Source organism: Mustela erminea, chromosome 11 (genome assembly GCF_009829155.1).
Source record: "Mustela erminea isolate mMusErm1 chromosome 11, mMusErm1.Pri, whole genome shotgun sequence".
In the NCBI taxonomy this organism is placed as follows: domain Eukaryota; kingdom Metazoa; phylum Chordata; class Mammalia; order Carnivora; family Mustelidae; genus Mustela; species Mustela erminea.
In genome coordinates this window covers 6,323,842-6,351,707 of record NC_045624.1, presented here as the reverse complement: position 1 = coordinate 6,351,707, position 27,866 = coordinate 6,323,842, and the positions used below count along the sequence as shown (strand labels likewise).

At 53.9% G+C, this 27,866-nt stretch overlaps 1 protein-coding gene across 4 annotated transcripts; it reads right to left on the bottom strand.

Annotated features, from left to right (window-relative positions):
• Positions 1-831: 831 nt before the first annotated feature.
• Positions 832-22,210, bottom strand: ZNF746 (zinc finger protein 746). 4 transcript variants are annotated; one of them, XM_032304996.1, is made up of 8 exons: positions 21,871-22,210; positions 18,620-18,919; positions 18,406-18,532; positions 17,263-17,376; positions 5,295-5,486; positions 4,674-4,799; positions 2,502-3,602; positions 832-2,454 (listed from the first exon to the last, which is right to left on the bottom strand). In XM_032304996.1, the coding sequence occupies exons 1-7, from the start codon at positions 21,892-21,894 to the stop codon at positions 2,527-2,529; spliced, it is 1,959 nt and encodes a 652-aa protein (XP_032160887.1). In that variant the 5' UTR covers positions 21,895-22,210; the 3' UTR covers positions 832-2,454; positions 2,502-2,526. The 4 variants fall into 4 exon arrangements, with proteins under 4 accessions (XP_032160887.1, XP_032160888.1, XP_032160889.1 ...); XM_032304997.1 differs by having other exon boundaries at positions 2,502-3,599; XM_032304998.1 differs by having other exon boundaries at positions 18,406-18,487.
• Positions 22,211-27,866: the final 5,656 nt, after the last annotated feature.

Sequence of the window (27,866 nt, the reverse complement as noted above, 5' to 3'; positions counted from 1 at the left end):
TGGCGGGAGGGCGTGTGTGAACGGCCAAGCACGGTGGTGGGCTGGAGGCTTGGTGAGGGGGGCAGGCACCAGAAGTGTTCCTTGTTCTTTTCCCAGGACTGGAGACATGTCCTGCGGGGGGCGGGGGGGGGGCGACAAGAAGCGTGTGGGCGACATCGGGGCTGTGGGTCCCAGGAGGGATGCCATCACCACAATGGGCGTGGGTGAGACCCACTTCCACTCTCTCTCCATGTCCTACTCCCATGCCCTTGGGGCAATTTTACGCAGATTTTATTTTACATTTTCATTTTCTTAAAAAGACAAAGATCAAAATGTGACAACGACCGACCACACGAGAGAAAACATGAACAATCATTAACTCTGGTTGATGGGAACGTGGGTGTGAGCCTGGCTCAGACGCCACTGGCCGACTTCAGTCCCGGACCAGGAATACAATGACCCCAGGCATCGCTGGTCCTTTCTTTGCTCCTGGCCAGCCAAGACAAGACTCGAGGAGAGAACATCCAGCATCTGGTATTCTCTGACGTACTGCTTTTCTCTCCCAGACCTATTTTCTTCATGTACATGGTACCGAATTACATAAAGCCAAATTACAGACATTATTATATTCTGAAGCACAGTGACTGGCTGTGCTACGGTTTTCCCCTCCACAGAGTCAAACTTCTCCGGATTCTTCTACTCCTAGCTCTCAGGGACGGTGGCCTCCCTGACCTGAGGTGACCTGTGCAGGGGCGGGGCGTGAGAGAGCTGGCCACCCAGCTCGCCGGCGAGAAGGGTCTGGAGGCATCAGGGCTGAAGACATGGGTCTAAAAATGCAACCAACCAAAGCGCCTTGGTGCTGGTTAGGTTTTATTTTAACAGGATGTTTCCTCTTCATTTGTTTTTCAAAATATCAGTTATATCAATATTAGAAGTGTAAACAGGTACAAAATATACAGTACATAGAAACAATTTTCTTAACTAGTCTATTGCCTAATAAAAGTACGCACGAGGGAGCTGACGGAACGGAAGCCATGGTTTCTCGCTCCTCAGGGGAGACAAGTCACCCATTTGGGGCGAGGGAACCGGCGGCTGCTCCAACAAAACGGGAATGGATACTTGTGTGGTGGGGACGGCACTGTGGTAGAATCAAGAAACCTGGGCTGTTTCTAGTTCGACCTCGAAGATGTCAGATGGGGAGTGAGCAAGCCCTTGGCCCTTGCCCAGCCTCTCGGACCTGCCACCGAGCACACTCACCAAAGAGGCCAGCGCTCAGCGACGTCTTGACGCCCGCCGACTCTGCTCTGGCAGATGTGGCACAAATCTTAAGAGGGCAAAGACGAAACCCTTCCCTCCCCCAGACTGATGCTCCGGGAAGATGAGCCGCGTCTAGTCCGTAGTCCTCCTCGCCCATGGGCACAGCGCCGCGCACTTGACTGAGCTGGGCGGGGTGTGTCCCCCTCGAGGAATTTACTTCCTCGTCTCTAACAGGAAAGAACACTTGTCCTGCGTGCTTCACAAGGTCACAGTCATCAAATGAGATGCGAAGTGAAAGCATTTTGACAATGAAACACTACACAGAGAGAAAAGGAAAGAGAAGCATTTCTCTGGAGTGGAAAGCAGCCCCGCTCAGGGGCGGGCAGGCCAGCTTTGTTCCTGGCTCTACTGGTAGGTGACGGTGACGGCCAAGGCTTCCACTTGCCGGCCTCAGCTGCCTCGTCTCTGCAGCCCTCACACTGGGTTTTCAAGTGACTCTCCGTTAGAAGGCTCTGAGTCACCTAACAGGGTCACACCACCCAGATCCCTTTCCATAGGGGTGGCAGATGGCCCGTAATAGGCCAGCACTTTGGGGGGCCTTTTCAGATTGAGGAGAGCTGGGAAATAGGACTGGCTGCTGCTGGGCAAGTCCTTCTCCCAGCTGACAGCAGGTGGAGAGCAGGTCTCCACACTGCAGAGCAGGTGCTGATGGGACGAGTTGCAGCCCCAGCGGCCTGGAGTACAGCTTGGGGGGGGGCCAGAGGTGTCTCACCTCCACCGAGCTCTGTGCAACCATCAGCCCATCCCTAGGAGTCAGTGGTGCGAGGGAAGGACCCTCCTCACCTGTGTCCCCAGTCGGCCAACTCAGGGCACACTCACTGTCAGACTTGGTAAGGACACAGGCCACACAAACACGCGCTCCGGAAACCAAAAGCATACTCTAAACTGGTGCTACGACTATTTTCCAGCTTTTTTCGTCAAGAATTTAAAAAAAAAAAAAAAAAAAGTTTTCATAATTAAATTACTTAAAATTCTATGCTGCTCAGTTTCACAATCAGAGAATTCTACTTTGTTTAGAGGTGGAGGCCGGATCGTTTTCTTTTTCCAGTGATCAGTTCAGCAACGTGGAAATCTGCTTCCCCCAGACCCTGTTCCCACCTCAGCCTTCCCCACCACCCCGCAGTCTGCAACAGGGGCGTCCGAGACACGCGCGGCCTGCTGGGGGGTGGGGGGAGGCGAGGAGGGGGGGGCCCGGGCGCCCCCGCCGGCCTGGGGGGGGGGGTGTGTGCCTCACAGGTCCGCGCCGTCGCTGGGTCCCAGGACGCTCAGGCCACAAGTCCAGTCGGTCACAAGGTCTGTGGAGGCCAAGGGTCCTTTAGAAGCCGGGCTCTTGAAGGGGTCCGGGGGCCCGGCCGGGAGCGGCGGGAGGGGCGGGCCGCGCGCCGGGGCCTTGGCCCCCGCCGCGTGGTTGCGCTGGTGCTTGCGCAGGTGGTCCTTGCGGATGAAGCTCTTGCCGCACACGGTGCAGGTGAAGGGCCGCACGCCCGTGTGCGTCCGGTAGTGGTCGATGAGCTTGGAGCGCTCGGTGAAGCGCTTCTCGCACTCGGTGCAGGGGAAGGGCCGCTCGCCCGTGTGCAGCATGCGGTGGCGGATGAGGTGCGCGGGCCGCGTGAAGCAGCGGCCGCACTCCCCGCACCGCAGCGCGCTGCCGTCCCGCGCCCCGCCGCCCGCCGCCGCCGCTGCCGCCGCCGCCCCCGGCGCCCCCTCGGGCAGCCCGCAGCCGCGCTGGTGCGCGCTCAGGCTGACCTGCAGCTGGAAGCTCTTCCCGCACGTGGCGCACGTGAAGGGCCGCCCGCCAGGGGGCGCCGCCGGGTGCTTCTTCAGGCCCGGCTTGTGGCCGAAGCCTTTGGTCCGGCCGGGGTATTTACACGGCTCTCCGAAGGGCCTCGGGGCCTGGCCGGGGTCCAGCACGGCCTCCCCGTTGTCGGGGGAGCTGTAGGGCACCCCCTCGGGCCCAGTCCTCGGATTCAGGCCCACGGGCGGTTTGCACCGGAAATTCCAGCCCCACCGGACCCCCCCAAAGAGCCAGTCCCCGGGGGGCGCCTCCTCCTGGGCCACCGCGGGGCTGAGCTCGCCCATGTCCCGCTCGGGCCGGGCGGGCTCTCTCAGGCCCAGCCCGGGGTCCTGGCTGGGGAAGGAGCTGCCCTGGCTTTCCCAGGCTCCTTCCTGGACGGGGCTAGGGAAAAACCTCGTGGCTTGGCCTGGTCCGAACAGGGTCCCGTGAGCCTCTAGGTCAGTGGGGTGCACGGGTGTGGCCACCACCTCCTCCTCCTGGACTTCTGTCTTGATCACAATTTTTACATCTGCTGAGAAAGAGAGAAAGACCCCGTCTCGTTCTGTCCCCACACCTGCTTAGAGAAGGAAGCCCGGGCACTCTCACGGGGCCAGTCCGCAGCTACTCAAGCCCTACTCCTCTGAGCCCCTCCCGGTGGGCCTGGGGCTGCCCCAGTCGGCGGGGAAGGACCTGCACAGGCAAAGCCAGAAGCACAGCAGCTCACCACGCCCCAGGTTCACTTTGGCTATTAAGGCTCATCATGCTTTTCTCCTGGGGCTGCCCAGGGGCGGCCAAGTAACCAAGACACAGAAGCCCCGTGGTGGGCTCAGGGGGATGTGTGATTGTACTGTGCCCCCCCCACCAGCTGCGGGCTTCAGGCAGCTCTCCCACCTGTGAGGAACCCATTTCACAGGTTTGTCTGAGCATTAAACCAGGTGACCTGTCTGAAAGCACTCAGCATGCTAATTGGAAGGCAGCAAGCATTCAGTGAACGTGGCCAGCTTGCTCATGGAAAAAGTGCCAGTGAAATAGTACCAATGTGTTTGAGTTTATATAAATGTACTTGAATCTCACATCCTGAAGTTTTAGATCATGCACCTAGGCTTCTAGCACATTCTGGGGGTGGGGCTAAAATATGATGGAAATGTTTAAGTAACAGACAACCGGCTGTCAAAACAGAAGTAAATAGAAAGCCAATACATAAATTTGGCTGTTGTTCCTCTCGATTCTGGCCTTCAGACACCTGTCTTTCGCCGTGCTGGTACCTAAGAAGCGGTTCTGGTTTGCTTTTGGTTTTGCGATGCCGGCGAGGAGCCAGGATTGCTGAGCCTGAGCAGAAGGTACGTCCTCTTAAGGGATCAGCTTCCCAGGGCTGACTGGTTAAGACCACATGAAAAAGGGACAACTGGAAACATTCTCGAGAAAGGCTGTCCAAGCTTAAGAATTTAGAAGGTGATCAAGGACAGACTGACAGAGTCCCAACATCACAGACACCTAACAGCCTGTTGGCCAAAAGGTCAGGGCAGTTCACCAGTAACAGTGAGGGCCCCAGGCAGCCTCCCAGGAAGACCCGGCCCTTTCCCGTCCTCTCTCTGCCCCGTACCTTCTGTGGAGGCCGCTGTGTTGAGCTTCAGTGTCCCGTCTGAACATGCCGAAGAGGGATGGTGGGGAGGGAGATCCGCCTGCCAGGAAGTGGGTGGGATAGTGGTTGAAAAGTTGGAGTGGACGCCTGCAATGAAGAGAGATCAGAGCCTGTGGGTTAGGGGAAGGAAGGGGGGATCCCCTGTGAAAGGAAGGGCAGGCTGGACCCTCGGATCCCAGCGGGGCCTTTGCTGCGGAAGCATAACGGCCCTGCCCTCTCCCGCACCCAGTTATCTTTGGCCCCTTCTCTGAGGCCCCAGGAAGCTCAGATGTTATTTATTTCATACACGCCTCTCGAATGTGAGGCATCTGGTGATGTGAAAGCCCACGGGTGGAGGCAAGAGCAGGAGTGCGGCTGGAGAAGGTCAGGCCGAGAGATACCAAGATAGGGGCATCATCAAAGCCACGGTGGGGCCTGCAGAACATCATCTGGTACAGCCCTCTGCCTCCAGGTGGGAAAACTTCCCCGTGAGTCAGGCCGGATGTGCGAGAGCCCGCAGTGCTTCCAGAAGCTCCTTCCCCACACCCTGCCCTTTGTTGTGGCATCTCGTTCCTGGTGTCTGCTCTGGGTGCGGCCACTCACCAGAGGCAGCATCTGTCGAGACGTCTCCTGCTCCCGAGTCCAGCTGGCTGAGGCCCCATGGCTCCTCCCCGATATCCGGCTGTCCGGCTGCCCACGCCTCTACCCCCAGCGCCTGCTGCTCCTGGAGCTGGAGCTCGCCCTCCTGCTTGATCTGCATTAAGAGGTCAGGGGCAGGAACTGGGGGCCCCGAGCCTAAAAAAGGGAAAGGGTGTGAACATACAGCATCAGGGCCCCTCGGGCATGGGGTGGACACACATCCAGCCACAGACGTGGACACAGGGGCTTACAGGGGTCAAGCAGCAAGAGAACCCAGTCGGAATGGAAGGCCAGAACAGCAGGGACCTAGGGCCTTCTGGGCGAAGCTTGAGGTCATGTGGTACTGAGCACAGGGTAGGGCGGGAAAGCATTCTCAGGGCTGGACCTCTGGACCATCCATGCAGAAGACTGGGCTGCTCTTGGCAACTCCTGCCCTCGCTTTTAACACAGAAATGCTACGTACTCACCCCAAATATACCCCCTTCATCTCCCCCCACCTGTATATAAGTGAGCAGAAAAGAAAGATCCCAGATATAAGAATCAAAGAGCAAGTGCAAAGTCAATCCAGAGTTCAAATAGAAGCCAAGCGACCCAGCGAGTTACTGAAACAGGACGCGGGCCTTAGGGGCTGAGCTTTGATGCCCAAGCAAGGCTCGGAGCCCCGCTGAGTTGCCTGCCTGAGCCCAGGAGCCTCGGTCCTAGTGAGCTGAGGACTAGAAAAACTCCAGCCACCCGAGGGCGCTACCAGGAAGCTGCCACCTGTCTAGGGCCATGGGTGGGCCAGCCGCCCTGAGAAAGCGAACTTCCCCGTGTCCACACTGAATCCATACCCCCCATATGGTGTAGAGAACTGACGCCAGAAAATGCACGGAAACACTGGCTGACCGCCCCAGCAACCCGGGAGGCCACCCCCCAGCGCAGGCAAATGCAAACCTACCCTCCAGGGACACCCCCGCAACTCAGGTCCCCATGAAAAAAACTAAATTTACAACCAGAAGAGGAGCCAAATGACATGAGAGTCATGGCCGAACTGACTCCCAAGAACTACAGGAAAAAGGACACGCGGAAGCCTCCCAGCCTGGGAGCTGATGCACCAAAGTCTGTGCCCAAGGCTGTCCCTGCCGGGTCACACCACAGAGTGGCTGAAAGCCTCCAGGCCGAGGCCGTGGTGGCCCCAAGGACCAGCAGAGGCAGACAGTGTCTCAGGAGGAAAGCATTTTCCACCACTTGCAGGCGCTGCAGGGCTCACAACTACAGATCACCAGCTCAACAAGAAAAGCGGCCACCTCTGGGGGTTGGAGAGGTCCTACGCCGCAGGACCTGGCCCGCAGAGACGTGGGATACTGGAATTATCACACACAGACTATAAAGTTTAATATATTTGGAAAAATAAAAATGGGGGAGAGTCTGATAGATAAGAGACTACCCAAACTGACCAATCAGAGTTTGAAAAAAGAAGAAACTCGAGTTTTGGAATTGTAAAATAAAATCACTGGAATTTAAAAATCCAATCTATAGGGGAAACGAGAAAGAAAACAACCAAGCCAAGGATGGTGAGCTAATTAGAAGACACATAAGAAATGATGGACAGAGCCGAATACGAAGACACGTGCGCTGTTACGAAGGGTAGTATGAAAACATTCCAAATACACAAGTAGGGAGAAGGCGGGTAAGGTGATATTCAGAGAGAGAATACTGCAAAATTTCCCAATCAGTGTAAGGAGGTTGGACCGGCACAGTCCATTAGAGAAACCGTGCAGGCCACACCGCTCATTCTAGGTTTTCTAGTAGTTATGTTAAAATAAATAAATAAAAACAGGTAAAATTAATGTTAAATAATATATTTTACTTAACCCGATATGTCCAAAATGTTCCCCATTTGTATATTTTGTCTTTACAGCACTTGAAAAAAAGGTTTTATCTATTTATCTGGGAGAGAGAGAACAGGAAATGGGGGTGCAGGGAGAAGCAGAGTCCCTGCTGAGCGGACATTTCCCCCACTGAGCCACCCAGGCACCCCTTTTACAGTAGCTTTTTTTTTTTTTTTAAGATTTTATTTTTTTTGACAGGCAAAGATTACAAGTAGCCAGAAAGGCAGGCAGAGAGTGAGGAGGAAGCAGGCTCCCTGCTGAGCAGAGAACCCAGTGCGAGGCTCGATCCCAGGACCCTGGGATCATGACCTGAGCCAAAGGCAGTGGCTTTAACCCACTGAGCCAGCCAGGCGCCCCAAAGATTTTATTTATTAGAGAGAGAATGAGAGAGAAAGAGCATGAGAGCAGGGAGGGTCAGAGGGAGAAGCAGACTCCCCACCAAGCAGGGAGCCCAATGTGGGACTCGATCCTGGGACTCCAGGATCATGACCTGAGTGGAAGGCAGCTGCTTAACCGAGCCAGTCAGGCGCGCCCCTTTGCAGCACTTTTTAAGTGACCAAAAGCCACATGTGGCTAGTGGCCACCGTTCTGGACATTTAAAAGGTAAAGATGACCACACTAAAAACTGGCAAGAAAACTAGCTGCATGCTGTTTGCAAAAGACGCACCTAAAACAGAAGTATGCAAGAGCAGAGTAAAAAAATAAAAGCCAGAATAAAGACCTCTTTAAAAAAGATGTAGTCAGGGGCATCTGGGTGGCTCAGTGGGTTAAAGCTTCTGCCTTCAGCTCAGGTCATGATCCCAGGGTCCTGGGATTGAGCCCCGCATCCGGATCTCTGCTCAGCAGGGAGCCTGCTTCCCTTCCTCTCTCTCTGCCTGCCTCTCTGCCTATTTTGATCTGTCAAATAAATAAAATCTTAAAAAATAAATAAAAATAAAAAAGATGTAGTTAAACCGTATCAGAGGAAATTGATTTTGAAAAGAGAAGTATCACAGAAATACAAAAAGGGTCACTGTGCAATATTACACTGACCAGAAAGAGAAAAGAATTCTAAACGTTTTATCTAATAATTCGGCTTCAAAATAATAAAGCAAAACTCCAGGAGAAATAAACAGCTCCCAACTTCTCAGCGGCTGGTTTCAGCACACCTGTTTCTGTAACTGATAAATTAGCTGACTCTGGGTTATAGGAAATTCGAGTGACACTATTAGTGAACCTGATCACACAGATGTAGCAGAATCTAAAGACAAGGAACACACACGTTTTTCAAGCCACACAGAAGTCAGGAAAAATGAACGTTCGAGAGCATAAAATGAACTTCGGTAAATTTTAAAAGATTTATACTTTATGCACTTATTTTCTAACTACAATATTAAGTCAGAAATCAAGAACAAATATCCCAAACTCCTCATTGGTACTAAAACTTAAAAATATGTATGTTTTCTAAATAATCCAAGGCTCTAAGGACAAATGATAATGAAAATGAGAACATATGTGGACCCCAATGCTAATAAAGATAATATTTATCAAAAGATGTGGGCTGCATCTACAATGGTACTTTGAGGGTATTTTATGACCTTGTATGTTTATATTATGAAAGAGAAAACAGGTAGAAAATTAAGGGTCAAGTAATCAATGCCACTCTACTGACTTTAGGATGAGAAGTCCCCCCACTGGACCACAGTGAAGGAGCTTATCCCCAGCAAAACAACAGAGAGGGCCTGGCCCCTGGGGGGAGCCAATTGCCCACGGGGAGGAGGGTGGGTGAGGACTGTGCTTGTCCACCTCTGCTCCCGCAGTCTCTAATGATGAGCTACGTTAGTGGTGGGCCTCCTGGACAGATGCCCAAGGGTGGGGGCGGGGTGTCACAGAACTGAGCCCGTTGTGCATGAGAACAAGGCCCGGGGAAAAAGGATTCCCTGCCTCCCAGCTCCCTGCAGACATCAGCAACAAACAAAAACCATGTTAAAAAAAAGGCACCACTGGGGTGCCTGGGTGCCTCAGTCAGTTAAGCTTCCAATTCTTGACAGGCAGATGAGATCAAGCCCTGTGTCAGGCTCTGTGCTGGGTACAGAGCCTACTTAAGATTCTCTCTCTCCCTTTGCTCCTTCCCTCCCAGCTCTCAAACTCTCTCTGAAAACAAACCAAACCAAACCGAACCAAAAACCAAACCAAAACAAAAAAACACCACTGACAACAGCAATTTTTAAAAAATACCAAAAAAAAAAAAAAATCTAAAAAAATAAAAACTAGAAATGATACAAGGAACCTAGGAATACATCTAACAACAAAAAGCCGTACAAGATCTTCTTCGGAGAAAGTTCTACAACTTCATGGAGGCACATGAGACAGATATACTAAATGGAGGGGGCTTAGGACATTCCCCCCAAAACGTGCCTCAATACAGCAAAGGGGTCCTTTCTCTCCAATGTGATTACTAGTAGAGTAAATGCAAGCCTGAGCACTGTGCCATCTAGATGTCTCACAGAACTTGTTACAGGGTCATTAGGAAGGTGACCCCCGAAGAGCAAAGGAAAAGAAGACCCAAAGTGCTACTGAGAAAGAACCAGGGTCCCAGCTCCCCCTGCCACTAAGAGTTTGAATGTGAAAGGCAGACCTTTGAGAGCTGAATGTGAGATAGTGGATTACTGCCTTGAGGTAGGGGAAGTTTCTTTCTTTTTTTTTTTTTTTAGGATTTTATTTATTTATTTGACAGACAGATCACAAGCAGGCAGAGAGAGAGGGAGAAGCAGGCTCCCCGCCAAGCAGAGAGCCCGATGCAGGGCTCTATGCTAGGACCCTGGGATCATGACCTGAGCCAAAGGCAGAGGCTTTAACCCAGCCACTCAGGCACCCTTAGGTGAAATTTCTTAATTGTTTACGACATGAAAATGACAAACCATAAAGGTAAAATCCAAGTATATTAAAATCAAAAGCCTCTGTTTTTTAAATATACCATAAAGGGGGAAGATACTGGCAATACACACACCTGAGAAAGAGATTAATATTCAGAACAAGATAGGAGCTCCAACTAGTCAATAAGTAGAGGGAAAACAAAAGAAAAACAGACAAAAGGGATACACAGGTTATTCCAGAGAAGAGAGACAAGGGCCTATACACAGAGGATATAACGTTCAATCTCATTAATTGGGAAAATGCACATTTTAAAATAGGAATTTTAAAATGGTGTGCTCCCACCAGATGGGCAGAAATGAGGATGGGAGGCGTTTCCAGGGCTGGCGAGGATGAGGGCCGGTGGGTGGCCGGGCGCCCCGTGGGCAGGTGCCGGCGGGCAGGCCGCCTTACAGAGCGCTCAGACGTGACCTGGAGAAGCTGAACACGCGTCTTTCCTATGAGCCGGCAGTTTCCACTCCCAAGCCTACACCTAGAGAAACTTCTACACATGCTTCACAATTTTCACAACAGCATCGTTCCTAAAAGGAAACACGTTAGAAACAGCACGAATGCCCACCGACAGAAGGATGCATGCCCCATGTCGCCATCGTAAAGCAGAAAACCAGAGAGCGGTGACAAGGAACGAGGGCAGCTGTGCTGTGTCAACACAGAGCGACTCCCAGAAACAAGGGCCCGTGAGAGAAGCAGTGTTATTTAGGAATATCTACATACATATGTAAGGAATAAAAATGTAAAGAAAAGCAAGGGACTGATCACACCTCCTTCTGAATTTTCTGGTTGTCTGAAAAGGGAGGGGGGGAATGGGCTCAGAGACGGACCACGGGGCCATGGAAGGTTCTGGCTGTGATCGATTTCTGATGCTGGGGTTTTGAGAATGTGGGTGTTAACTTTTATTCTTTAAGGGTTACATGGATTCTGTTCTGTACGTATATTTTTTTTTTTAAGATTTTTGTTTATTTGTCAGAGAGAGGGAGTGTAAGTAGGGGGAGCAGCAGGCAGAGGGAGAAGCAGGCTCCCTGCTAAGCCGGGAGCCTGATGCGGACCTCAAGCCCAGGGACCTTAGGATCATAACCTGAGCCAATGGCAAGACACTTTACTGACTGAGCCACCCAGGTGTCCCATGTCTATAAACTTTTAATAAGAATATCATTAAAAGTCTATGGCAGGGACACCTGGGTCGTTCAGTGGGGTAAGCCTCTGTCTTTGGCTCTGGTGATGATCTCAGGATCTGGGATTGAGCCCCGCATCGGGCTCTCTGCTTAGCGGGGAGCCTGCTCCCACCACCCCCCACACCCCGCCTACTTGTGATCTCTGTATCTCTGTCAAATAAATAAATAAAATCTAAAAAGTCTATGGCAAAAACCATCCTTACCGCCCAGACCTTTGAAGCACCTCACAGAGAAGGACGCTGGGACCAAGTGACAATATCCTGGACAAATTGCCAAAGAAGAAGAATAAAGTCATAACAATTTTAAACGAAGAGATAACTTTGGTGTTATTTGAGGAAGGTACAACTGTCTACAGAACAAAATCCATGAGAATCTCAAGTGACAGGTCCATTACTAGAAATAATAAGGAGGTTGAGCAAAAGGAGTCTTTTACTAAAGGAAGTTAACAGCAGAGCTATAGACTGGTAATAACTATTTAAGATACAGTGAATGTGAAAATGCCATCCACAATAGAAACCACGATTGGAGAAAACTGTGAAGCCGCTTCAGGCCACTCAGCCTTCACTCAGTGAGTCTGCCCATGGGGAGAGGGGCTCATATGCTCACGTTGTGAGGAAGTGAATTCTCCAGAAATGAAATGACAAAGTCAATGCAGTTCCCATCAAAATTCCAGCAGGATTTTCTGAGAACTTGACATCATGATTCTGAGACTCATCGAGAACAGAGGTCTAAGAATAGTCAAGGAAAGTTTCGAAGGGCAAGTAGGGAAGGCTTAGGCTTCTAGATAAGAGCGCTTCTTATGAAGCTAAAACAGGGAGTGTTGGCACAGAGACAAAGACCAAAAAAAACCAAATAAAGAGCCCAGAAACCAAGTGCGTGCACGGGAACCTGGTTCATGACCAAACTGGCGTTACTATAAATCACTGGCGAAAAGACAAAATATTCAGCAGATTTTGTTGGGAAATCAGATGTCCTTGTGGGGAAAAAAATTTAAATTCTCCCTCATAACCTACACAATTATTAACTCTTTTTTTAAAAAAAAATATTTTATTTATTTATTTGACAGAGAGAGACAGCAACGAGAGGGACACAAGCAGAGGGAGTGGGAGAGGGAGAAGCAGGCTTCCTGCTGAGCAGGGAGCCCGATGTGGGGCTCGATCCCAGGAACCTGAGCTCATGACCTGAGCCGAAGGCAGATGCCTGACTACTGAGCCACCCAGGAACCCCACAAATACTAATTTTTGATAGACTAAAGACTTCAATGTGCAAAGCAAAACTTAAAAGTTTCGTAAGAAAATGGAGAAGAGTGTCCTTCTGACCCGCGGTGCGGTAGGGAAAGGCTTGTCCTAAAGATAGAAAAAGCAGATCATAAAGGAAAAACACTGGTAAGTCTGATTGTACCCAAAATGACAACTTCTAGACAGGCATGACAAAGTTAAAAGACCTGCCACAGGCTGAGAGAAGATATTTGTGATGCAAATAACAGACAAAGTGTTTGGATCCAGAACCTACAGACAGAAGTCTGAATCAGTAAGAGAGTGAAAACAACAGTAGAAAAAACAGAAAAGACAATTCATTGAAGAACCAGATACATGTGAAAAAGGGGTGCTTCGCTTCACTGAGAGTCCAGGGGAAGGCAAATTAAAACATGATGCCATTCCAACCTCCATCAGATCGGCCAGGAGCTACTGCTGAAGAGGCCAAGATGTTAGACAACGGGCACCTCCTGACTGCTGACGGGAGCAGGACCAGCTGCGTAACCATGGCAATGGTGGAGGTGCAGACAAGCATGCCTGGCGGTGCAGGGGGGTCCCTCGGCCTGTTCCCTGGAGAGGCCGCAGCACACGGGGGAACACAGACAGACAGGGGTGACTGCCCAGTGCGGCACCACTCGTGAGAGTGAAAAACCAGAAACAGCTGAAGTGCAATCAACAGACCAGTGAGAACAAGCTGGAACATAGTTGCTTTGAGGATACTAAGCATCTGTTCAAATGAATGAACTTGATCTATCTGCATCAACAGAGACAGATCTGAAAATCCATGTACCGAGTGGTCAATAATACTGACATTGGATACCATTTCTCAAAACACACAAAACCGTATTATATATTGCTTATGGCTACAGGTGGACCTAACAGTTTTTTTTTAAGATTTTATTTATTTACTTGACAGAGAGAGATCACACGTAGACAGAGAGGCAGGCAGAGAGAGAGAGAGGGAAGCAGGCTCCCTGCTGAGCAGAGAGCCCGATGCGGGCCTCAATCCCAGGACCCTGAGATCATGACCTGAGCCGAAGGCAGCGGCTTCACCCACTGAGCCACCCAGGCGCCCTGGACCTAACAGTTTTAAATGAAAGTTTTAAAAGGCTGATGGAGAAGGTAAACATCCACTTCAGGACTACGAGTTACCCTGGGGAGGAGTGAGATTAGGAATCTAACAAGGAATTCACCACACATATTTTACACAAAAATATTTTAAATTACGTAACTACATACATTTGACAAATATCTGTTGAATTTCTACTCAGCGCTAGGCAGTTCGAGGTGCCTGGAATGATCACATGAACAAAAGACATAAAAGTGCTTGTCCTCTTGAAATTTACACCCTCCTGGGGAGAGCCTGCTGGCCATACTCATCTGCAAATGTGAAATCTATCATCTCTTCTCTCTGAAATATACATGCTTGTCTGTATCCCTACTGATTCTGTAAATGTGAAATATATGTCACAATCTAGAAATACACACAATAGATGATGCTCTCTGCTGTGGAACCAACCAAAGCAGGGAAAGGAGACTGGAAATTCTGGGTGGGAACAGGGGGACACAATTTTAAATAAGGTGATGGTTTAAATGTTAAATAAGAGCTCTGAAGGAGGTAATGGATGGAGCCGGGGTCGGCGGGGGACCTGAAGGGCGTTACTGGCAGAGGGCACTGCAGGTGCAAAGGCTCGGGGACTAGAGCAGCCTGGAGCACTGGGGGAAGCAGCAGGAGGACCGTAACGGCTGGAACAGGGGGAGCGAGACGCAAACGGAAGCATGAGCCAGAGTCCTCTGAGTCAGTGGGAAGCCAGTAAGGGGTTTTGAAGGAAGGGCGTAGGGCTTTCTCTGAGCGATTAGAGCAGGAGGAGGGGAGGGTGATCGGGAGGTGACCACAGGAGAACGATGGGCTTGGGTGGCAGGGTAGAGAGACGGGGTAGGACAGCAATTCTCGGAGTGCTCGCTACTAGATCTCCGATGACTGCATGTGTGAGAAAGGGTCGAGGGCTGACCCCTGGGTCTCGCCTGCAGCTGGAGGGTGGGCAGTGGTCTACTACTGGAGGGTGGGCAGGGGAGACCTGGGGGTGGGGGACGAGGGGAGGAGGAGCTCCGCTGGTCGAGTGCTTGGCGTAAGACGTCTATCCCACCTGGGTCGGGGACAGACCAGGCAGCCAGGTGTGATTTCAGGGAGAAGCCCAGCAGGGGACACACTGCAGAAGCTGTTGGCATGCAGAGCCTACCACACAGAGAGAATGGAGGGCACCCCGACGCTTAGAGACCAGAAAGAGCATTGGGAAATAGCAAAGGGAAGGTGGTAAGTAAGCCAGGAGGACACCAGGAGGGGGAGGCATCCTGTCAAAGCGGCGAATCTGGGAACAGAGCCATCACCGGTGGCAAATGATGTCGCCAATGGTTAAGACCAGACCTTTAATGCTATATGGGCCCCTGTGGCCCGACAGAGGTGCTGATGGAAGGACCTCTGGGAGTGGAAGGGGAGAAAGCAGGCAACTGAAGGAGGGCACTCCTGGGGCGCGGGGCACGGGGGGGGCAGAGAAGGGGCGGCTGCTACAGGGGTGTGCCGCCACGAGGGGTCGGTGTTCAAATCGAGCAAAGCGATGGCAGGGGCAGATGAATGGGAAGGATGGGGGGTGTGGGTCCTTGCTAAGGTGGCCTGGACCGGATCTAGTGCCCAGTGGAGGGCGCCTTCGGCAGGAGGTCTGACCGTGGTGGCAAACACGCAGAATAGTGCGCGGGTGCAACCGACAAGCTGGTGGGGTGGGGGGGGGGCTGTGAATATCGTTTCTTTCTTTCTTTCTTTCTTTTTCCAATTAAACAGTATTTGTTCAACATGAAAACCTTTCTAAGCTCATGGGCCACAGTTTGCCAACCTCTGCGCAGGCTGACTGGACCAAGGAGACACACCCTGGGACTGCAGGTAAGAAAAAGCGAGCTGTGGGGAGGTCTCTTCAGCATGGGCAGCTGCGTGGGAGCAGGTGCAGGACAGGGAGATTGGACTTCACCAGCATTATGGTCCTGCTGGATACTGGGGTCAGGGCACTGGGCAGCTGAACTCAAAGTGAGGGGAGGTGAGGGTGCATCACTCTCAGCAAAAGGGGAATGACCTGGGTGGGGGCGTGGGAGAGGGAGTGGAGGCTGGGGTGTTCCCAGTGCACAGAGCAACCTTCTGTGCCCTTGCCAGCCACAGTGGTAAGAGCAGGGATGCGGTCTGCAGGAGGCGGCAGGAAGACAAGAAGCATCTGAATGAAAGGTGGGGGTTTCCACGAGAAGGGGAAGACCAGCAGAAGCCATATGCAGGAGCAGGGACACTGCTGGCTTCTAGGCCGGGGCTAGGAGGGACGTGGGAAAGGGGTGCTCTGCAGACGATGCCAGGCCCTGGAAAGAACCAGGACTCGTGGACAAGGATGGGGTGGGGACGCTCCAGGAAGAGCCTGCACATTTGAGGTCTTGCTGGGGACTGAGCTCCCCAAAGCACGGAGGGAGAATTTAGGAACCGAAAAGCAGCAGAGAGGAGGTCTGCTGCCGGGATGCACGAGCCTGGGGGGCGGGGGGGGGGGGGTTGAGGAGTGAGCTGGGGTCCGACTTCTCCCGCAGAGGTTAGGGCAGGGGTAACGGGGCTCTTGCTGTGGGGCTTGAGGCAGAAAGTTGGAGTCTGTGTCGGAGGGGAGGGTGTGTGGGGGGTCTCGCCAGTAGCCACCGTATTTCTGGGCCCTCTCCACCCTCTCGATGGCAGCGTGCGAACCGGAGAGGCCTCCCCGGAGATGGTGTGGGTCGAGTGACCAAGCCCACCGTGGGCCTCACCTCCCAGGCCCGGAGGCCGGGCTCGGCGTCAGTGCCCTCTTCTCCATTCAGACTCTGCAGCGCTCTGCTGAGTAGCCTTCCGTCCTCCACTTCCAGCTCTGTCCCTGGCACCTAGCAGAGTCTCAAAGGACGTCCGTGGAGGCGAGCGCCCCTGGTAAGCGCGCTCCGGAGTGTGGACCGCCTGGCCAGCTCTGCGCATGCGCTGCTCGGCAGCGGGACCCTGACTTGCGGTCCCCTGCGAACCCGGGAGACGCGTGTCATTAATCACAAATGAAACACAGCGAGGCTCTTTAGCAACACAGGTGTTCGGACGCCAGGGGAACCCAAGGCAGGTGGGACAGACACCGCGGTTTTGTGCGGAAAGCAGGCTCGGGCCTGCAGGGGTGGGCGTGGGGTGGGGTCTCCTCCTGGCTTCTCTCACGCATCCTTCTGTCCCTCCCTTGGATTTCAGAGGTGCTGGCTAGCTCCAGAAAAATCCGAAGCAGTAATACAAGGTATCCAGATTCATCTTAAATGAGTCTGTCGCCCTAATCGTGTTCAAACATGTGGCCAGCCAATGGGACTGGCTCCAGGTCAGGGGCGATGCCGGCTCTTCATAGAACTGGAAGGAATTACATTTTGTCTCCGACCCACTCCTACCTGCCCTGTGAGTGTCCTGCCCCCTCCTTCCTGTGTACTGGCTCTATCTCTTTTCTAAAAGACTAAGTTTGTCACTTGCTTCCATGCTGGGAAGTATTCCTAGAGTGTTAGGGGCACAGGCTACAGGTCATAACTCAACTATTAAAAAACTTAGATTTAAAACTTTCAAGTCTGAGGTTTCTCCTCAGCTCTTCCTGGAAGAGTCATGCCCTCCCTGACCCCCTACTTTCCTGGTGTCCCTGGCCATCTCTCAGCCCCTCACCTGGACTCGGGTCCACAGGAACATCTGGAACCTTGGGGCCAGGGCGACGCCAGCTGCACGGCTCCTTCCCCGGTTCAGTCTGGGAGAGGACCTCAGGCTTGGAGATGGCGTAGTCTGAGGAGGGACATAACGGTTAGCTTTCGCCCTGTGGTTTCCATTCAGAGCTGGTGACAGGCAGCCTGGGAATCCACGGGTGGCCCAGAATCGAAACTTCTAGATTAGTACAGAGCACTGGTTCTCAACCATGGGCAATTTTGTCTCCTGGGAGACATTCCGCAGTCTGGAGACATTTTTGATGGTCATGACTGGGGGTTGGGGGTGAGGTGCTCCTGGCATTGGTGCGTCTAGGCCAGGATGTTGTGGAACATCCCACACGGCACAGAATAGCCCCACGACAACCAATCATCTGGCCCCAAAGTCCGTGCCCAGGTGAAGACACTCTGGTAGGGTCTCCCCGTTAAGAAGTGATATGTTTCTTTAAACTGAAATCTACCATCACGCCTGCCCCTGTTCCCACCATCACTGAGCAGGCACTTACTGCCTCCAGATCTGGGGTCACACAGAAAACCATCCCAAGAGGAAAGCAGCTCAGGGAGGAACAACCTCCTGGGGCCACTGCACACAGACAGTGACAACGGCCCCAGGGGTCTGAGGGAGCAGAGCCTTGAGGCATGAAGAGAGCGCTGGCACGGGAAGCATGGTCTGCCCGTCTTCTCCACTAACCACTAACTCACCAGAAAGGCCACATACTCCTGTAAGAGAAGGCTAAAGGAAATGTGGGCCTGAGAGCAGCCCCAGGCTTCAGAGCAGGCCCACTGATGAGGAGAGCAGCCCCATCCTGGACCTGAGAGCAGCCCGAGGCTTTAGACTCTGTCGTGGCCGGACGGAGATGTCCATGCTCCATGCCTGGTTAGAGAAACGCCACCACCCCTCTTCTGTGTGGCCACCCACGAATGTCACCAGGTAGAGGGAGTTTTCAACTCAGTCACCTGGTGCTCACTTTAGTAGGAGGAGAAGAAAACTCCTTGCATGGTCAGAGTTTTCTAGTGATTTACACATTGTTGCGACGAAAACCAACCAGCATGGAGAGGTAGGTCTGGGGACTCCCAAGTCACATGTAACAGAATGAGTGTCATGCCTTACCCAGGGACACCAGCGTCTCGTAGTTGCCCCGCATCACGTGCTTGTAGAGCTCCTTCTGCCACTCGTCCAGCTTGCCCCACTCCTGCTCAGAGAAATACACGGCCACGTCATCAAAGGTCACGGGCACCTGGAACCACAAGGGTCACGCATGCTCACCCACACACTTCCAGGCACGGTCCCTCGGGCTGGCCCACCCCAGGGGCCCGAGGGATACCTTGGGGGCCTCCCCCTTGCTGCCGGGGGGCAGGCGCAGGATCCAGAAATTTCGGTTCCTCAGCAGGTTCTCCATGTTCTCCAGCCGCCTCTGCAGCAGCCCGTACTCCTGCAGCAGGGTCCCCAGCACGGCCCACTTGCCCTCCAGCTGGTTCCCGAACTCCACGGCTGTCTTCTCGCAGTCCGCCAGCTTCTTCTCGGCCATCCCCGTCCGACCTTCTAGAGAAAGCAAGCGGGCAGCCTGCGATTCGATCTTCCTCTCCATGGCCTGAATTGTGGCCGCCATCGTCCATGGAGAAATCTTTCAGAAACAAAGAGAAGTGCACCCTCATTCATTCCATCCACTGCCTTCCTTCAGCCCCTCTCCCCTGGGTGCTGGGGAGCTGGGCGGCTGGGGGGTGGGCACAGAACTCGGATTAAAAGTGGGAATGCCCTGGGCCACAAGCCCGATCTCAGCCTAGGATGGGCTTCTCAGGGTAACTCAGATTCGGCCATCATCTGGGCAGGGTGCCTTCTTGCCAGGGGGGCTGAGCTCGCCCGGACTGGGGACCTCTTGCATCTCCCCGAGCTGACTCCCTGAACCCAGCTTTTGCAGCAGAGTGCGTGGCCCGTGGAAGGTGCTCTGTGCACTTCTGCTAAATAAACAGCGCCTTTGCACTGCTGGGGCGTTTCAGGGGCTAAATAGTAAACTGCAGATTCACCAGCGCCCAGCCTGCACCTCCCATCATAATGGCGCAGGACCGTGTACGGAACGATGACCTCGCAAAAACCAAAAACCAAAACAAAACAGCTGGTTCACTGAACCGGCACAAACATGAGCATTGCTCAACTGTTTTTTGTTTGTTTGTTTTGAAGCATCTCTTAAAAGCGTCTCTTTTAATAAACATAAAAATCAAAGAGCTAATCCTTCTCCCCCAGTGCCATCTGATTTTGCCCCCTCCTGTTACTTTTCTTAAACTAACAATCACCGTTACTGCAAATCTCCGCCAGCCAAGAGTTTAGACTTTTTGACCCACGTGGCAGGCATGAGTCAAGGGGACAAAATCAACACGGGTCCGCTGGGCCCTCTGAGACTCTGTTTCTCTCGATGTGCTCACCACTCCCAAGGGGAAAACTAGTCTGACATCTGTAGCTCCTCGGGGAGCAGGGACACACCTTACAGACTGGGTGAGGAAGGTAAAACATATGCCAGAAGGTTAGACTTTAATGCATAGGACTTCCTTGTTGCTGGAAACTTCACATGTAGCCTGAGTGACCTGAGAGGTGGCAGTTGGGAGACCACGAGGAAAGGGCACATTTTCCCTTGAGGAGGGGCCAAACCGGCCGACCCACCCACATGTGAAGGTGGGCCCTCTGGATCAGAGAGGAGGTCCAGATATCTGCACTTTCTTCTGGCTGTGCCTGAGGACGCATGTCTCCTTAGAACATTCTGGAAACTATTCCCAACAATAGTAAAACGAAGAAGTGACTAGTAGGGCGCCGTGTGGGCTCATCTGGAGAAAGGCTCGGAGAACCACAGCATGGGTGGAAAAGAAAAGAGTAAGCGGAGAGTGTGAGCAGTGGCCCTAAACACCGTCGAGCCTGGTCAGAGCTTCGGCGGTTGTTGGGAGCGAGACTGCACGAGGTGACCTCTGACCTGAGGAAGGAAGGGGTTTCGCTGGGGAGGAGCTGGTGGGCAGAGGGCTGTGGTGGGTGGGACTCTTACTCTCAGGAGGCAGGTGTTTCTGCCCCCAGGCTGCAGGGACTGCGCTGGACTGGCTCCCTGGGCCACCCTCCATGGCAGCCGCTACCCTTCCCTTGCCCACTTGTCCTTTCTGATCACTCCCTGCCACCTGACTCCAGCCTCCAAGAGCCTGCTCCAGAAGTCACCCAGCTCCCCAGCTACTGAAATCCTATTCAGCCTCCGAGTGCCCTTGCCTGCCACAGGACGGCAACCTTTGTGTTGCAGGAAAAAGACACCTCCATAAACCCCTTTATAAGACGTCAGGCACACACAGTGTGCTTACCACTAAAATGGGCGCAGGGAGCCCTAGGGCCTCTGCACTATTTAGTGCGAGGTGGTGACCGTTTCTGCGCAGGCCCAGCTCCATACTAAATGGTGGGTGGGTAATATGGGGCTGCCCTCGGACTCCCGCCAGGGAAGCAGAAATCCTATGCTTGTGAGGAGCCCATGGTAGGAGAACTCAAAATCAATCCATCCAGGACCGCCCCCGCCCCCCCCAAGACGAAGTCCAGGCATTAAAAGCCCTTCCAAGTCTCCCTGCAGCCTTCTCTCCCACTGCCTCCTCACCAAAACCATCTTCCAAGGAGCAGGGACTGGATTCCGGTCCTTGAACCCGCTGGGCACTGCCTTCTCTCTGAGCGCAAGCTGTCCTCCCTACCTGGAAAGCTGCACCGGTCCACTCGGCCTGATGAAATCCTAGCCTTCCTTAAAAGCCCAGCTCAAATCACAGCAGCACAGGCCGCGAAGGGGTGCCAGCGCCTCCGGCTCCTTCCCCTGCCCTCCCGCGGCACCTTTCTGCCTCATGCCAGAACCACTCACTCAGTGTGTGCACCATGCTCACCAGTGTACCTGTCTGCTTCCCCCAACACACAATGTGTCCCTGAATACAGACCAGCTGTGCCTTTTCACACACTTTCTAGCTGGGCGATCCTAGGCAAGTTAACTTCTCCAGGCCTCGGGTTTTTCCTTTGTATGACGGAACGAGCACCTACCCCACAGGTTTGTTGTGAGGACAAAATAATGCCTAACAGGGCTGGTGCCTGCCCGCTTCTACGAGAGGGAGCAGCTGTCTTCCGCCCCGACCTCGATCGGGCCGGGCACTCGGCGTGTGCGGAATCGAAGCCGCTTCGGACACCTCCCAGGTGCCACCAGGCCGCTTGGGGGAGCTGGGGGGTAGGGAACGCTGAGGCAGAGCGGTGGGCAGAGAAAGGAGACGCGGGGTGGGAGGCGCGGAGAGGAAGGGGCCAGCGGATGGGGCGGGGGCAGGAAAGCCGCGGAGGGCTGCAGGAACTCGGCGTGGGGGCGGCCTCCGCTGCGGGGTCGGCCGGGTCCGCCCTGCTCCGGCTCGGCCGCGAATGGGGGGCCCGGCCGGCGGGCGCCGTAGGCCCCGGCGGACCCCGCGCTCCGCCCGCCGGAGCCCAGGCCCGGCGGCCCGGCCCGGCCCACGGAGCCCCTCCCCAGGGCCTGCGGCGCCGAGTGCGGGGCCCGGGCCCCGAGTCCGCGCGTCCGTGCGCGCGGGCCGCCCTTACCGGAGCCGCGGCCGCCTCGGCCATGGCCGTGGCGCTGTCCGGCCCGGCCCGGAGGAAGTCGCCGCCGCCGCCGCCGCCGCTGCCGCCGCCGCCGCCGCCGCCGCCGCCGCCGCGCGGCTCCACGCAGGCCGACCCCCGGCCTCTCCGCAGGCGGCGCCCGCCCGGCCCTGCCTTCCCCGCCCGCGTCGCCGCGCTCCTCGCTGGCCGGCCCGCGCCGCTCCGCCCGCAGACGCGCCGCCGCCGTCAGCGCCCGGCCGGTCCACACTGCATCCTGGGAGCCGGCGCAGGCCCGTGAGGCTTCCTGGAGGCAGCGCGGCCGCACAGCCCCACCTGCAGCCGGGAGAGGCGAACGGCAGGCGCGGCGCCCGCCCCGCCCCGCCCCGCCCCGCCCCGCTGCCAGCCGACCCACCCACCCGCCGGTCCACCGGCCCGCGGATCCGTGGATCTCCCGGCCAGGCCACCCACCGGCCTCCCGAATCCGCGACCGCCCGACCCCGGACCCACAGACTCCCCCCGCCCCGACCTCCCGACCCTCGAGCGCCGAACTCCCGACCTCCCGACCTCTGACCCCACCCCGACCCCCCGACTCCCTGACTCCCCGACTCCCCGACTCCACCAGTCCACGAGCCCGCCGACCCCTCCGACACCCTGACTCACTGACCCACAGGTCCACCGGCCTCCCTACCCGCCGACCCACTTGGATCCACAGGTCCACCGACCCACAGGCCAGCCGCCCACCAGCCTCCCGACCCCCTGAACCACCACCTATGCTGTTCGGCCCACAGGTTCCTGGACCCCCGGACCCCCCGCCCTCCCCCGCAACGCTGCCCCACCCACTGGCCCCTGCACCCCCCAGACCCACGCGCCTACAGATCCCCCCCCCCCCCGACCCCTCCGCCCGGACCCACCGACCCACCGGCCTCCGGCCCGGCGTGCGCGGATGCACAGCCTGGACACCACGCCGACCTGCCTCCTGCCCGCCTCCCGCTCCGGATCCTACGCACCCCCGAGGGACTCGCTTACTAAAAGGAAACTCCCGGCTCCAGGGACCAGCCTCGCCGGGCCGGGTGACCGCGGCGACAGCCCCAGAAGACCCTTGCCTTCCCCCACAGGGCATCCGCCACGTCGTCTCCGAGGCTTTAGGTCTTTGCCAGGCAATTTGGGCTTTTCATGTATTTATTTGTTTATTGGGACTGCTGTAACTCAACGTCTGTCTTGGTGTGAAAGACAATAAATTCTTCCAACGACAGGAAAGTAGTTCGGTAAATCCCGGTGGACTGCCACTTCGAACTTTCCGTAATGTGTTTCTTATTTATAACAAATATTTCTAAGTGGAATGAACACAATACCATATTTATAATTGTTTTGGTGAAGAACTTGCTGTGGGAAGGCGTTCGTGGTATTTTAAGAGGAGAAGTCTGTCCAGAATGATCTCAGTTTTGTGTAAAAGAAAAAACACCAGCGCGTTTGGAAGCCTACAGAGCAACACAAGTTAGCTTCCTTTTTCTTGCGCAGTGAGACCACGGGCCGTTGTTTATACGTCTTCTAGCATTTTTTTTTTCAATTCCCGTTTTTATTTTGTAGCAATAAGAATAGAATTTTTAACCAACTGAGAAGAATAGAATTTTTTAAACAAAAAGGAGGCAAAAATTAAATAAATAATTGGAAAAACTCCTTAAGAGGCAAACCCAGGCTAGCGGGATGGAAGGAGCCTTTGAATGGGGCCCCCATGTGGTCACAAAGACGCATTTCAAACTTGCTGAGTTGCCTCTAAGAGGGAGTCTTTCCTAAAAAGCAACCTGTGCCCCACATGGTCCAGACCTCTCTACTGGGGTCTAGCTTTGAGGTCTAGCAGGTGGGGGTCTTCTCATGCTCTTTGCTTTGTCTCCATGAGCCTGGCCGGAAGCTGCGCAATGGGGATCACCCAGGACGCATTTTTCTCTATGTGGAAAAGTAGAATCTCCCCAGGGTTAGGGGGAGAGTCACTCCAGATTCTGCTCCCCGAGCCTGATTTTCTTTTTCTTACTGATGCTAACTAAGCCCGGCTGTTTTCAGATGCCCCCAGCTCTTGAAGGTTGCCCCTCAAATGTAGGGATGGGGTGGGCGAAGGATAGGGGATTGCCACATTGGAGCGCATGGCTGCCTTTTGCCTTTTGGAACAAGTCCCTGAAAGGCTATGGCAGACGCACTCACTGTGGGAGAGTGTTCCTGAACTGCCCATGGTCCTTTTCCGATTTGTGTTTCTTCTTATAGCTTTGTTTCCACAGGATTCCTTCCCCTCCCAAATCACACATTTCCTCTGCCAGGGTGGACCCACGTTTTATGGGCTTGAAATGGTTATATCTTATACGATTTAGAGAATATTATTAAGAAAAAAACTTCACAAAATTGCAAATGTTAAAGTAGATGCAGAGCTGGTGCCAGGCAGGTGATCTGAATCTTAAGATTTATTAGCTTCACGGTAAGGTCCTTGATTAAAAAACTAAACGAAACAAAAACAGCCATGGGAACATACCCAAGCCTGTCTAAGTTGGGACGTGTGCCCTGGGGTTATTGCGGGAGGAAGTGGGAGTCAAGAGAAATAATGAAAGTTCTGCCATTAGCTGGCGCAGATCTCCAGGCAAGACAGCCGGCCTCGCATATGTACAGTGAGAAGATTGGACGGGGCTCTTCTGTGACTTTCCTGGGCCTGGCCTTCCTACCACCACCAATTTGCTTTGACCCAAGTGAAGACCACTGTGTCCGTTTCCCACTGTGGGCTCCATGCTGGACCCTGCATGATAGCTTGTTCATAGTCAAGATACCACACGTTGGTTCCTGGATTACTTTGGAGAAGGGGGTTTCCTCCTTTTCGAGGAAGCAGAGGTGTTACCTGCACGGTGATAGGGCCCCTTAGGGTCCTGGGCTTCCCTGATGCAATGTGTCACCGCCTCAACGTGGGGGTGTGAGCAGCGTGGGGCGGGGCACAGCCCGTGCCTCGGGAATGAATTCTTCCCAGGACGGAGGAGCTGATCGTGTGGGTTCCCACCTCCAACAAAGGGTGCCCCTTCCCAGCAGAGTTGAAAGCCACACCCATCTGAACCGGCCTGCGGTTGGACCCATTCAGCTTTGTACTTTCCAAGGCTGGCAAACTGCCTAGGACACAACAGGGAAGAAAGTGTGGGTGTGCACGTGTGTGTGTTATGTGTGTATAGTTTCCTCTGTGTTTTCCAAACAGGGCAGACCTTTTAAAGTAGATGAAAATTCGAACCGGATCTTGAAGGATGGGCAGAACTTTCATAAGCCGAGAGCATTTCAGACCCGAGGGCGGTAGTAGAAATGTTAGCTGGGGGAGCCACAGAGAAAAAAAATGGGGGCCGGAAGGTACAAAGCATGTTTAGAAGGAACACGGTCATGGTCCCGGTTGGCTAGGACTTTAAACCACAAGGGAGAAGAGGCTGGGCCATATTGTGATAAGCTTCTACAAACTTCGTTCAGGCCAAGGAGCTGGATTCAGTTGGGGCTGAGCATGAATGAGCCATCTGTGAGGCGGACGGGGACACTGACCTGCGGCGGTGACGGTGCGGGGAGGGTTGAGGGGGGTGAGATTAGCGGGGAGGATCCTGCAGAGTCCTGAAGGGAGAGAACGTCTGGCTAAATGCAGCGGGAGCCGGAACAGGAAGGAAGGAACAATCGAGAAAGAGAGAGAGAGAGAGAGAGAGAGAACGAGCTGTAAATGATACGCAGTAATTAAGTGGAGACGCTGTGAGCAAGGATTGCAGCCAGCGCTGAGCGGCTGTGCGTGTGTGTGCGTGTGTGTGTGTGTGTGTGTGTGTGTGTGTGAATGGGGGGGCATGCTTGCAGTAGAAACAGAGTGAGTGCGAACAGGAGCTAGTTTTCAGGAACGTGACTTTAAAATTCCACTTTTGAAATGTGCCATTTCTGGGTAGAAACTGCCCATCCTAGTGGAGTCTCAGACCAGCTCTGTGTGTGGGAAAGCTGGTGAAGGGGACGGATTTCTGGATCCCTCCCAGATGTACAGAAGCAAAATCCCCAGGGGGATAGGTCCTGAGTGTTGTGGGGGAATCTTTTTAAGAAAGAAAATCTATTTTAACAGGCTTCTAGCAGGGGGTGGGTGCAGGGGCCGGGCTGGGGCTCTGATGCCCGGCCGCGGGAAAGAATGAGCGGCCCAACCTGCCACCTAAGACAAGAATCCCTTGCGAAGCCTCCCTTGCTGGCTCTCTCCGGCCTCTGTTTAAAGAAAGAGTAAAGATAACCTCTCCCCCCGTTCGATTAAGTTTTATTTAATTAATTTATTTATTTGAGAGAGACAGAGAGAGAGCACGAGCAAGCATGAGTGGGGGGGGGAAGGGCAGAGGGAGAGGGAGAGTCTGAGAATCTCAAACAGACTCGGCACCAGCCATGGCCATGGAGCCCGACACAGGGCTTGATCTCATGACCCTGAGATCTGGACCTGAGCCAAAACCAAGAGTCAGCCACTCAGCTGACTGAGCCAACCAGGCACTCCATTTTTTAAAAACTTTATTTACTTACTTATGTATTTTGCCTCTCTGCCCCTTAGAGTCATACACAAGACCTTCCGTCCCTCTGCCTCCATTTCCAACTTGATGGAGCGGTCTGTCTGGACATGCGTTGAAGCCGGCCTGAGGATTTCCATGCCTGTGCCTTTCCTCATATTCTTTCCTCTCCCTTTTATCCACACGGAGCGCCCCCAGTCTGTCCCAGACCAGCTCATGCCCCAAGTCTCCTACAAAGCCTTTCCATTCCCATCAAATCTGCCGTGAACTCTGCCTTGGTCAAGCTCACAGCTTCATATTGGTACCATTCATTTGGGACTTCACGAAAAATGATAACGCAAGGTCACCGTGTCCTGACTTGCCTCAGATTATAGGCTCCTTGACAGCGCGGGCTGTTTTTTCTTTTTTGTCTCCTCTGCCGTGCTTGCTAGGGTAGGTTAACAGAGCACGTTGTAATCCCATGGTATTAATCTTGAATTTTTTCTGTGGTGTGATGAGTGAGGGTCTCATGAACGCATCACACACTGCTGGTCCATTCCCATGGCTGCTCCTGTCAACTCTCCCCTTCTAGAAAAATCCAAGGTGGGTGGTCATGGATCGTCTGCAGCTCATTCAGCAGGAGGGGGTGGGGAACAGGGGAGCACGAGATCCTCCGTCATCCCAGGGGACTGGAGAGACCTGAAGCTTGTGGTTCAGACTGCCCAGATGTAGGGGCTGCTGAATCAGGAGGCCCTGCTGTACTGCCTATGCTGGGACAGGTACAGCTGTGTGCAGGGACCTCCATTTTTCCAGCTGCTCTCTTGGGACTAAGCACACAGCCCCAAGGTTCAGTGTTAGACCTTTCCGAAAGGTTGTGGTAGTCATTACTGCTGGTCCCCAGATATTTCTGGCTGGCTCCCCCAAGGGACATGGCTGGATCGTGTTTCCTGGCCTCTTCTGGTTGGGTCTGGTCAATGAGTTGTGGTTTCTGCACTGAGCACTTCCTGGTAAGTTGGAGCCTTCCAGAGATTTCTTTCCCTCCATGATGGTGCTCAGCAATATTTGAGAAGGGGGCTGTTCTCTCAGCTTGCATCCTGGAGGGAGGAGACACTGGATAGGACCCTCAGCCAACCCAGCAACAGGAACATAAACAAACAAACAAACAAACAAACAAAACCCCTTTGCTGTAATAAGTCCCACAGTTTGGGGGTCGATAGCTACTGCAGCTTAACCTCGCCCATCCTGACTGATACTAGGACCTGGTGGAGGTTGGCCAGGCACGAGGGCAGGTGTCCTCGGTTGCAGGTGGTGTCTGCTCAAGGCTGACTTCTCACCCCTGCAGGGAAAAGAAGGGACTCCTGGGCTCCTACAGAAAATGCTGCCCTGTGGGTCCGAGCAGCAAAGTGCTGGAGGATTCACAGTTGCCTCTGGACTTCCTCCGAGGTGCCGTGCCAGGGCCTCTCCTAACACCAGGACAATCCATGACAACCTTGGAGTTCC

Bases quoted from the DNA above. Each gene is read 5' to 3' on its own strand.
- ZNF746 (XM_032304996.1), bottom strand. From the start codon at position 21,894: ATGGCCGAGGCGGCCGCGGCTCCG. The intron at 18,533-18,619 runs GTATCCCTCGGG...TTGTGGTTCCAG, and splicing joins GCAAGGGGGAGGCCCCCAAG to GTGCCCGTGACCTTTGATGA. The intron at 4,800-5,294 runs GTGAGTGGCCGC...TCTTCATTGCAG, and splicing joins CTCGACAGATGCTGCCTCTG to GCGTCCACTCCAACTTTTCA.